The sequence below is a fragment of the Monodon monoceros genome, unplaced genomic scaffold (assembly GCF_005190385.1).
Source record: "Monodon monoceros isolate NGI ecotype Baffin Bay Population unplaced genomic scaffold, NGI_Narwhal_1 Super_Scaffold_21, whole genome shotgun sequence".
NCBI classification, from domain to species: Eukaryota; Metazoa; Chordata; class Mammalia; order Artiodactyla; family Monodontidae; genus Monodon; species Monodon monoceros.
In genome coordinates this window covers 75,106,632-75,119,077 of record NW_021703778.1, presented here as the reverse complement: position 1 = coordinate 75,119,077, position 12,446 = coordinate 75,106,632, and the positions used below count along the sequence as shown (strand labels likewise).

Sequence of the window (12,446 nt, the reverse complement as noted above, 5' to 3'; positions counted from 1 at the left end):
CACATGTTAGCATTTCACCAAGGTGAGAATAAATATGAGACTTAAAGATAAAACAATTTTTGTACAATCTGACCCTTAACAGAAACTTACTTCATCTGGTTCTCAAGTGTAAAAACACTGATCTGAGGACTATAGTATCTACTGCAAACAGTATGATCTCTTTAGGAACCACAGCTTATCTTTCTAGATCTTTAATTGTTTTTACACTTTCCAACATTTTTCAAACAGGAATGCGCTAAAAGAGAGTGAATTTTTCTCTTTACAACCTTCTGCTCTCTCTATATATACATATATATCCTACAGTTTTTTTTTTTTAATTTTTAATTTTTGGTGGGCCTTCTCTAGTTGCAGTGAGTGTGGGCCACTCTTCATTGCGGTGAGCGGGCTCCCCACTACGGTGGCCTCTCCCGTTTCAGAGCATGGTATCCTACAGATTTTTAAATAATCCAATTAAATGTCATTTCCTTGGTTAAGGCATAAAGAACCAAGACTGACTATACTACAAGTTTTCCAAAATCATGCTAAATGGTTATGCGGGTAGGGTAAAAGTTCACAATCAAAGTGACAATTTTCCTGCACAACTTCTTTTGCCATTTCCAAGTTAAAAAGATAGAAAGACCTGGCTCAGTACTTCTGATAGCAACTTTAAGCCATCTAAACCATTAGAAAGTGGAAAAGTGCTATAGTTTAATCCCTACAGCACTGATCAAGTCCTAGCATAATCCTATACACCTGGTATATGCTCAATAGATACTCGTTAAATGAGTGTATTTGCTGTAACCAGTTTAATGAAAACTCTAAGATAATACTGCTTTCATCAAGATTTACCCTTTATAAAAAATCTGAAAATACAAATAAATTACTCAACAAAACTTACCTGCTACTGTGAGCTTGGCTGTTCTGCTGACAATAGTTCCAAGACTCTCAACAGTGGCCACACACTGATAATAACCTTCATCAGGTTTATTGTGTTTGGAATGCACCACATTGCTAATAAATAAAGATCCATCTGGGAGAAGCTGGCGTCGATCGTCTGACACTAAGTTTAAAAAAGTTCCATCTTTTTTCCATTCAATTTTTGGAGAAGGCTCAGAATATGCTGAACAGTTTAGTATACCAGAAGAGCCTCTAATTGAGAGGGTATCCACTGGTTCCACCAAAAAATAAAATGGAGTGAATGTCCGAATGCTGGATCCTGCAAAAATAATAAAGAAAAAGAACAAAGTTAAGCAAAACTTTCCTCTACTACTGCTGTAAGAAAATATAACATGTCCAAAAATTATTCTTAAGTGGTTTCCCCCTTAGGTATGATACAAATACAGTCATTTCACTATGAATATATAATAAATAAAATCTACTTTTTATTAGAAAATCAAAATTTGACCCATTTAGAAGAACATTAGGAAAAAAGATCCTGCTAGCAGAGATAATCCAACCTTGTTAGATGATATGAGTATCTAGTAAAAGTTTTATTTCAAACCCTAAATGGGATTTAGAAATATTTAAAATTACGGTATTCAAAGTGAAATTTTCTACAGAATGTAAAGGAGGTAGAAAATTGAAATGATTCTTTGTTAATACGGTATCTCTTCTATGTTTACCAGCTGTATTTCTTTCATAAATTCACTATACACACCCTTTGTCCATTTTTCTAGTGGATTATTCATCCTATTGACTAAAAGCAATTTTTGGACATAGCTATCAAGTTTTGTAAATGTTCTTTTTTCTACTTTGATATGATTTTTTGTTATAAGAAAATATATTTTAACTACATAAAAGTAAATCTGTTACATTTAAAAAGGTTTCCTTTATCGCAAGAATATTTTTTAAAATTCAGCTTTGTTTTGTGCTAGTACTTTTGTGGTTTCATGTTCTATATTTAATCTTCATCTAGAATTCATTTTGATGTAAAGACCACTGGAGGGATCAGGTTAATTTTTCTAAGTCTTCAGCCAGTTCTTTGAACATGGAAAAAACATAATTTAAAGAAAACATTTGCTATAAACCCTATATTCTCAGCCAGAGAAAGCTTTCCAACTTAGTTTTACCTCTTTTTTTCACAAGAACTACCGATCAACTCCTTTGTGAACAACTCGAGTTGGAATCAGATTTCTTCATATGAACAAATGAAACCAAGTCTTTTTCAAATATACACCTACACAGCCCTTTATTTATAGGTTACTTACATTATGAATTTAAGTATGACACTAATTCTTTATTACCTAATAAAAGAATAGTTATAAATAAATATGAAACACACTGGCAGAGGAAAGGAAATAATATTCACTTGGTTTAACATTTTCCAAAACTTACAATGATAAACAAATTCCAAATAGACTAAGCACCCTTTCCCAAACACCACGAGGGGTTTCAATCCCCATTTGATGAATATGAAACTGATTCTTCAAGTCCTAAAACTCTTGAAAGTGAGCTTTAGGAATTTTTCAGAAGTAACCTACAGTAATTTGCTTCTTCTTACTATAAAAATTTTTATACTGCATTAATTTACTGGAACTATAGTAAAATAAATCAAAATATAAACTTCAGGGCAGTAAAAAATGGTTAAATAAGAAAAATTACCTTTATACCTTTTCTGTATAACTATTAAGTCTTCATTACACCACCCAAATTTAAACTCAGAGATATATTAGATTGGCAGTTAAATTATGCAAATTAACAATTTAAAATAGTCATTAACTATATTAATAAATAAAATTAAAAATTTGGACAGTCTTTGCCATTTGACAAAAAATACAAAAAAATTACACCAATATAAATATTTTACAGTTTAATGTTCGATTTTGATTTTATTTCATTTAAAAAGCCTATGTCATATCAACCAAGTTGAACAAAAGAGTATATGTGTTCAAAAAATTAAGAAAAAATTATACTCATGAAAGTTTACAAATGCCTTTGAAAAATCAAGGCACTTCAAAATTTTACCAAAAAATATCCATCCATTCAGTATACTTAGAATATAGCATTGCTTAAATATTTACATTTATCATCTTTTATTTTATTCTCTCAGCAGGGGGTGACCTAAGATATTCTTTCACTTAAAATCTCTCAAAGGCTTGCCACTACTTTTTATTAAAAAAAAAATCTAAATAAACTCCTTAACTGGCTTGCCGCATCACTCTGTGATTGGCCTCTGCCTACTCTCCAGGCCCCTCCCCTTGAATCGCTCTTCCTTCATCCAGTAAAGCATGCTGCACTCCTGTCAGTCTCACACAACATCTGCCCTCTTCACACAAGCTATTCCCACCGGCACCCCTCTCCAATTAACTAGTCTTCCCTCAAGCTCAGCTTAAAGATCACTTTCTCAGAAAAGCTATCTGTCCTTAAAGCCCAGGCAAGATTAGTTTGCCCTGTTACAAGCAGGCATGGCATACAGTAATCTACCCACATAGCACTTCAAATGTATTAATCTTTAAATGTTTGTAATAACTTGTTAAGGCAGAGAGAGTCGCAAAATTTTCTTGGTTCCTGGTACCCTTATTTGTTCAGTAATTTTTTTCATGAATTCCTTAGGCTAAAAGAAATACCTAAGAGTTCTGGTTGTTAGGTTCAAATGAATGAATAAATACTTGTGTCTTAACAAGTTAGTACCCGTTTGAAAAAATAATACACATAAATTGAAAAATATTTTAATTTCATCTTTCAGTAATCACAATTACTTATGGGATGTGTGCACCTACTGGGCTTTGCACAACTTCTCAAACCTTGAAATCCCATTGGATATTGCCATCCTCATTTCCTGTTCCACACATTTCTGCATGATACTTGCTTTTTATCACAGTGACCACCAAAAACCCAACTTCAAGAAGATATCGCAGCATCAAGATGAAAGCAGCACAATTAAATGTTGAACCGTGAACTACCTTGACCTAGAAGTTTACATGGTGTCTAACAGATATGTTTCCCTAAAAAGTCTGAAATATTCCTGTAAGTTCACTGAGGTGCTGTGGGGTATCTCAGGGTACAGTTTGGGAACTGCAGGGTTCCAATCTATCTTTCTCCAGTGTTTTTATTCACCATATTCTCAGTGCCCACCTAGCACAGTGGATGGTATCAATCTTTAGACTATACAACCAGATAACTTCTAAAAACTTCCACTGCTTAAAGTATTAATGAGACCCCAGGTTCCATTCCAATACTAGGCAATTAATATCACTCTCTTGCATAATAAAACTTACTAACAAGCAGGGTTTTCGTTAATTTTGATGAGCTTTAAAAAAAAATTATATAGAAGAGCAAAGAAAGCCAAGAAGAGTCAAAATAATTTAGAAGAACAAAGTAAAGTAACTGCACTCATCAGTTACCAATATTTATAAAGCTACAGTAATTAAGCCACTACGTTCTGAAACAGGGTGAAACAGAGCCACGTAACAAGCCACAGAGCTCCAAAATAGAGCTATATATATTTGGAAACTTAATATGCAGTAGAGATAGCGTTTTGGGAAAAGGATGAATTACTCAACAAATGTTACTAGGGCAACTAGTTATCCATAGAGGAGAAAACTGGGACATCTACTCACAACATATAATAATAGACACGTGTTTCTGTGTATCAGGCACTGTTCTAAACATTATTTACATACTAACCACACAATCTTCACTACTACCTTATGAGATAGGTACTATTATTATTTCCATTTTAAAGAAGGAAACTGAAGCACAGAAATGTTAATTAACTTGTCCAAGGTCACACAGGTATATAGTAAATCACAGAACCAGAGTCTGTGATCTTAACCACACTACACCACCACTCATATACATATAGAAAAATACATTCCAGACTTATGAAAAAATTAAGTCATAAAAGTTTTAGGAAAATACAGGGAGAGAGTACCCTGGAGTTAGGCAACCTTTTAAATCAAAATAGGAAACCTTAAAGCTAGAAAAGATAGATTTGCTTTACCTCACTGTGTTTAAATTTAAAAACAAAACAAAACAACTCTTGTATGGCAAAATACCATAACAAAGCAAAAGAGACCAGATTGGAAGAAAATATATCACATATAACAGATAAAAAATTTAAAAGGCCACACCACTCAACAGAAAAATGGGTGAAACTGTGTTCCAATAAAACTTTATTTACAAAAACAGCAGGATGGATTTGATCTATTGGCTGTAGTTTACTGATTCCTGCCTTAGAATATTTAGCAAGCAAAAAACGAGTAAGCTACGTTTCAATTGATCTGAAATGAGTTCTGTGAAAAATGAACAATGCAGGCATATGCATATGATTGTAGGAGCACTGAGAAACATAGGAAAGTATACACCAGGTTGTTACGACCTGTCACTGGGAGGGGAAAGATGGGAGGGGACTGGTGGGGGATGGGGGGACAGGGAGGGAGGATAAAAATTCCCAAGCACAAGTAAAACAATTTTGTGATAAAAATCAGCTTGTATGTAATCCACTGATAAATATTATAAACATGTATGTGGTAGATATGGGTGTATGTTTACACTTGTGTGAATACCTAAAGGGATAGGCTTAACTAGTCACCAAAATGGGGATCATCTCAGTGTGGTGAGATTTCAGTTGCTTTTTAACTATTTCTTTCATCTTTGGTATTGTCTGAATATTTTACATTAAAAATAGTATTGTTTCTTTAAACAGAAATAAAGCTATTTTCATCTTTATATTTAGTGTACATAGGAGGGGACAATATGAAAAGTCTGGGGTATATTCATATACTTAGATTGAATGATTGTCAAAATACATATATTTGTTAAATAAAAAACATTCAAGTTTTAAAATGTGTATAAGATGACCCCACTTACATTAAAATATATGTACACAGGTATATATATATATATGTGTGTGTGTGTATGCATATAATTAAATGTAAATATAGAGGGAAAAGTCTGGAAGAAAAGTCAACAGAGTTCTCTCCTGGGGAGAGTAGCAGGATTGAGCTGCTCATGGAGAGTGTACAGGCAGAAGGCTTTTTACTCCATGGATTTCTGTATTATTCACTTTTAAAAATATGAACAATTGCTTATGCATTCTTCTTGTCATCTTTTTATTCTACGATAAAAAAATTTTTGTTGGTGGTGGTGATTAATCCTTTGTTGAGGACAGAGGTTTATTTTTCAAAAGATCCACCACCATTGTCTTTAACCACTTTTCCTTTGTCACAGTAGAAGAGTTATCAGACACTCACTTCCTGGCTGACTTTGTATAAAAACTGTCCTGTACTTCTCACCAGGGTCCTGATTCCCTATCCACTTAAGTTTGCTTAATTTTAGTTTACTACAACCAGAGTCACTGTACAAATTATTCTGAAATAGGCTTAATGATTCTATCTGATCTCTTCTACGTTCTCAGTTCTCTGCAAATTTCTCACTTCTTAATGGAATAGCTCTCACTTCTTGATAGACTATTCCTCACTTTTTGATAGAATATTTCACACTTCTTGACAGAATTCCATCTTGTGAAAGGAAAATATCCACAGGGAACTCATTTCAGTTAGAATCCCCCCACCCCCAAATATCAACAAATCATAACACTCACTGCACACTTTAATTATGTGGCCAATAATTATTCTAAATTTTACTGTACCCAGAGTAAAAAAAAAAAAAAAAACACCCAACAAAACACCACATAGTATATGAATACTAGCAGAAATAAAATGATATCTAGCTGTCTTATTGCCCAAAGAGGTTCAAAGTTATTGACAGTAGCAGAAATACAGAACAGAAGGGTAAGCAAACATTTTTAAATACCTACAAATATAAGCATTCTTTAGAATGTTATTCATCCTAGGAAAATTATCTCTTCACTAGAAGCTAAGAGACTAATGTTGAAGGACTTCATATTTCTTTTACTCCTTAACATTACTTTTGATCATCCCAACCCATCCAGTCAGTCTCTAAATCCTATATTTCATCCTTCCTGAGCTCTTGGTGTCCAGTATCTCCATATAGCTCAGGCTCTCTTGCTTCTAGTTCTCAATTTATAATTAAAACATTTAAAAATCAGAAAGTTCAAATAATTCAATATTCTAAGGGCTCAACCAAATACATTCATGTTATCTATTAAGAAGAACAAACAACACTTTAGAGTTAAATGTTTTCTACCCCGTTTTGCTATACAGCAATCAGTGCTCCCCTCTCTGCCTCACACAAATTCCTCCTCACACAGCTAATTCCGCTAAACTGAATCTACTGAGCATGCAAAACTCCTTTCCTGGGGATTTCAAGTAAGATAAGTGGTTAGTAGTTAATATTATATGGATGATTTTAACTGTGTGACAAACATATGTTTTGAAAAACTTTTATGGTACAGATATACCATAAAAACAGCAAATGTGAACTTCTAATCAAAGCAGGATCAGAAATTCTTTTTCAAGATCATAATATCCTAATCGGTAACATTTGATTGTTCTAATTTACAGCACCTACCTTCCCAACCACTCCTCAAAATGAAATATATGTGAATTTATTCAATAAACATTTATTATAGTAAGAGTGCTTTCCTTTTCTTCAATTTTCAGCCTTCCTCCTCTTGCCCTCCCCCCACAAAAACAGCCATAGTGGAAAAAAACTTTGGTAAAATGCAGTCAGGCAGACATGGTTTCGAATCCTAGCTCTGCTATGCTAGTTAATTTCTCTCTGTATCCAAAATTTTCTCCCCTATAAAATAGGAAAAATAATAGCTTCCTTTTAAGGAAATTTCTGTGAAGACATGTGTAAAAGCACCCACCTCATTACTTGGTCCTCAATAAACAGTAACTATTCATAGTTCAAAAGCTTACAATATTTCCCCCCAAATTGCTAAAATCTAGGACCTCGGTGTTCACCAGTCACATTTTAGAAATTGTTATGCATAAAATATGGACCTTATTTTTTTACTTTTAGTCACATTTTGACAATTATGTATAAAATAATGTGAAGTGATCTTAAAACTCAAGTTTGGTCATCTTTCTTCTCTGCCTAATCTTTCAACAGCTTCCTATTACAGCTAATATAAAATCCAAATTCATTACCACAGCATTCAGAAGGGCTACAGGATCTGGTTCCTGCCTCTCTACAGCCTAATCTTACATCACACTCCTTCTAACTCAATAAACTCTGGCCACATAATTCAATTTCTTGAACAAGCAGTTTTCTTTCCCGTGCTGAAGTCTTTGCATTTGCTCTCCCTCTGTGTGAACACTAGCTCCACACCACTCTACTGTCACAGGGCTAGCTTTTTCTCATCCTTCACGTTTCAACCCAACTGTCACTTCTACAGAGGCCTTCCCTGACAACTCTCTCTGAAAAAGTCTTTTATCCTGCCCAACATGTGCTCTTCTCAGCATTTAACTTTGTTTTTAAGGGCCTATCTTCCCAACTAGAAGGCGAGACTACAAAAGAGTATTATTAAAGTGACCCCTGGTTTGTCACTGCTACTTGCTATTTGTACCTTGGTTTGTTTTTGTGTTTTGTTTGTTTGTATCTTTTTCAGAATCCTACAGGTTTGAAGGGTGGGTGGGCCAAGATGGAATTCAGTATTAGTGATTCTGAGTGACTTTGCATAACATCAAATCTCCACTGTTTTTTAAGATCAGCTTCATTCTCAAAAATTTTATATTCAGATGATTTCAAATCTGTCCTTTGTAAAAATGTTTTAGTATCACTTTTTAAAGTGTCATAAATAAATAATATTAATACCTTATCATTTCCATGTGATCAGCAAGAAGACTAGGTACAATCTGATAACCTACAAACAATACCACTAATGTTATGAACAGTTACCTGAAAATTCTCTAATTCTTAGAAAAAGTATGTTTATAATAGTTAACATGCCAACAATATTAGCAATACTTATATTACACATCAAAATAGAGGGAAAATCTGAATTGGTCAGTTTTCATTCTGCTAGATGAGAAAAATATAAGAATTTTTATATTAACTATATAGAACTTCTATTAACTATATAAACCTTCATGTTTAGATAGTTATCTATAAGCAATTTTTTGTTATTTGTGGCCAGAAGACTGTCCTAAGAGTAATACATCTCACTCAGTACTTGATGGGTCTTCTGAATTTCTGAAACAAGAGTTTTTTTCAGTTCCATTTTTGCATATTATACTGAAGAAAATATAAGCTCAATGATAATATAATGCGAATATTAACTTGGAGGTGAACCCAAAGATCTGAATGGTGACAGTTTTACACTGTAATTCAATATTTCTTTGATAGTTATGGTTCACACTTTTCTACCATGAGCAGTACGTTACTAGTGTTCTGACTACAAAATGTTTTATCACAATAAACTGTCAAGTTTTTTTTAAACAGGGTATCTCCTTTGTAAAACTTCTTTAAATACTTCCTTTCCAATCATCTACAGTTAATCTGACCTAATACAAAAATGGAGAGTAATCTAATTTGAAACACATTCTAAATAACTCTGAACTGGATACAACTATACTCATGAATATTCAATACCACCTCTACTCCATATGCTAACACTTTATCTCACTGCTACAATTATATAGGCTTTTGTAATACAGAGGCATTTGTGGGTTTTACAAAGAGAAAGGCAACAACAACCCAGTTTACTGTGGCTGTCAATACTTTGTGGGTTTTTTTAAAAGTCATAACAATAAATTTTTTACTAACTCATTGCCATTTGCAGAGTTTTGGGGTTTTCCCATTCATTTCACCAAATTATAGTAACCAGAGGAGTGAACACTTGAAACCAAAACTGTCCTGGAAAATCTAGTTCATCTTATTCGTTTATAAAGTCACCACAGAAGAGGTAAAGCAGGAGACTGAGGGCAAGAAACAGCCTGATACAAAAGAGAAGTCAAGGGATCCAAGAACTAGTCCTAACTCTAACAAAATACAAGGATACTTCTAAGACAAAATAGTAATTATGGGACCAAGTCTAAAGTAATTATGGGACCAAGTCTAAAGGTACTATAATAATACTTAATATTTACTGCACAGTTACCATGTGCCAGGCATTATTCTAGTGCTTTACCTATATTAATTCTTTCAATCCTCCAAAACTAGTGGTAGTAATTATTATTATCCCCATTTACAATGAGAAAACTAAGCCACAAAGAGAATAAGTCATGAAGCTATCAATGAAGAAGGTGAGATTCGAACCAAGTTAGTCTGGCTTCCCTGTGCCCAAGATCGTAACCACTAAACCAATATCCAAATGGATATTGGAACTATCCTATAGAGTAGCCACTTCGTGACGTGGCTATTGAGAATTTGAAATGTGACTATCTAAATTAAGATTTCATAAAATACAAACCAAACTTAGAAGACTTAGTATGCACACACACAAAGAATGCAAAATATCTCATTAATAATTTTTATACTGATTACATGTTTAAATATTTTGGATATATTTAAATAGAATATTTAAAAATTAATTTCACTTGTTTCTTTTTAATTTTCTAATGTGGTACATGGAAAAATTTTAATTATGTGGCTTACACTACATTTCTATTGGTCAGCACTGCAATGGACTATGCTACTCTTCATTAATATGCTTTAAAGCAAACAAGCAAGTTCTTTCTAAAAAAAAAAAAAAAGCTGCATTGTTTCTGCAAAGGGTAAAAGACTATGAATCATGACAGTAGATATGAGGGATCAAAGCAAAGCTCTTTCTGGCTGTCAAATATAAATAACCGGTCTACCATATCTAAATAGTAAAAATTAAAGAATTTTAAGCAACTATCAGCACCCTCTCTTCGACACTTACTCAGAAATGCCTATTTAGAAATGAAACATTTTGGAAACTTTTAATTAAAAATTGTACTAATAATCAATTCATTATTGATGAATGCTCAAACTATTGGATGAAGGTTTCTGAAAAAAGGATAGTCACACAATTTCAGAGTGTCATCCACAAATTACTGACTATCTATAAAGAGGAAATGTACCTTCATAATGAACAGATCTGGTGGTCATCACCTTAACTAAGGGATCAAATTCAGTATTACCAGTAGTGAGACAGCCTGACATCATATACTCCCTGACGGCATGCAGTAAGAAGCATTGTAATATTTATGCTAGAAGTGTTGAACCTAAATCTAAGCATGAAGGAATAATACACAAATTCAGAATGTGAGACATTCTACAGGACAAATTCCCTGGACTCTTCAAAAAGGAGTCAATGTCATGAAAAACAAAGGCAAGAGAATTATTCTAGATGAAAAGTGACTGAAGAGACAAAAACAAATGCAATGAAATGAGTGGACTTTTACTGAGTCCTGGGCTTCAAAAAGCATGTAGGGAATATTTGGGTGAATTAAAATTTTTAGTATATTAGATAATACTCCGTTTAATTTTCTTAGATGTGATTAATGGTACTGTTATGTAGGAAAATGTCCTTACTCCTAGATGCTTTTGCAATATAAAAACATTAAGAGCAAAACACTCGACTGGATTGTTCATTGTCTAGGCAATTACAATATATCAGAAACTATGCAACATGAAGCATATACTCTTAGGCATAAGGTCTCAAGAAAATTCAAACAGGTAGAATTAATTATATAACCCAGAAGAGTTATAATTTATAAAAAAATAATCTCTTTGATCTAAATGATACGGTAGACACTTGCTTGGTTCTTTAGTTTTTCCACTGATCCTTTAAGCTACCCCACATCATTCTAATAAATTTCTTTTTTGCTGAAGTTAGTTAAAATTTGTAATGCTTGGAATAAAAAATCTTAATTGATACTCTTGAAGTTAGTTTTGCTGAAGTTAGTTAAAATTTGTAATGCTTGGAATAAAAAATCTTAATTGATACTCTGGGTATACAAGATTTTAAAATAAATTTAATATCACTTTTTCATATAATTAAAGAGTTAGAAATTAATAAAGTGACAGCATTTTAAGAAAAGTGTTCCAAATATTATGTCAATTTCAGTTTAACTTAACCTACTGACTATCAAATCTATATTTTGGCTATTTAAGGAGAAATTTTTCTAATTTAAGGATCTAGATCTTGACCTTTATAAAAAACAATGCACATAAAATATCCTCTCTTAATAATAACATAATTTATTATTTTTCTATTTTTGAAGTTTACTTCTCACTGCTATTTCTAAAGTGACCTCTAATAACCTTTGATACCACAGCTTTGTTCAGGGAAATTAGATAAAATAAAACTAAGACTAGGTAGAGTAAAAGTTCCTGAATAATAAGCTAATTACCACAGATCACTAGGTCCAAAAGGGTTATTACATTTTTAGAGAGCAGAGTTTCAAGAGCTTAAATTAATAACAATGACATCAAAGATTTCTGGACTTCAAGGGCTCTTTAAAATAATAATTTATACAATAATTCTTTCAAACGTATTACTAAGGATCTACCATGAATAAGAATAAAAAATTCTTCTCTTGTTGTTTATTGTTTCTCGCTCCACCCTTAAGCTATTCCCAACCCCACAATCCAACGTAAGCTTGATGAGAGCAGAAACCTTGCCAGGC

The 12,446-nt window shown here is 32.9% G+C and overlaps 1 protein-coding gene across 5 annotated transcripts in view; it reads right to left on the bottom strand.

Annotated features, from left to right (window-relative positions):
- The window catches only part of NEO1 (neogenin 1), a 240,200-nt gene that overhangs the window by 169,260 nt on the left and 58,494 nt on the right, over nucleotides 1-12,446 (bottom strand). For all 5 annotated transcript variants that reach the window (XM_029239259.1, XM_029239260.1, XM_029239256.1 and 2 more), the window contains exon 2: nucleotides 878-1,195. In XM_029239259.1, the coding sequence (XP_029095092.1) occupies nucleotides 878-1,195 (318 nt within the window). The remainder of the gene's footprint in view (nucleotides 1-877; nucleotides 1,196-12,446) is intronic.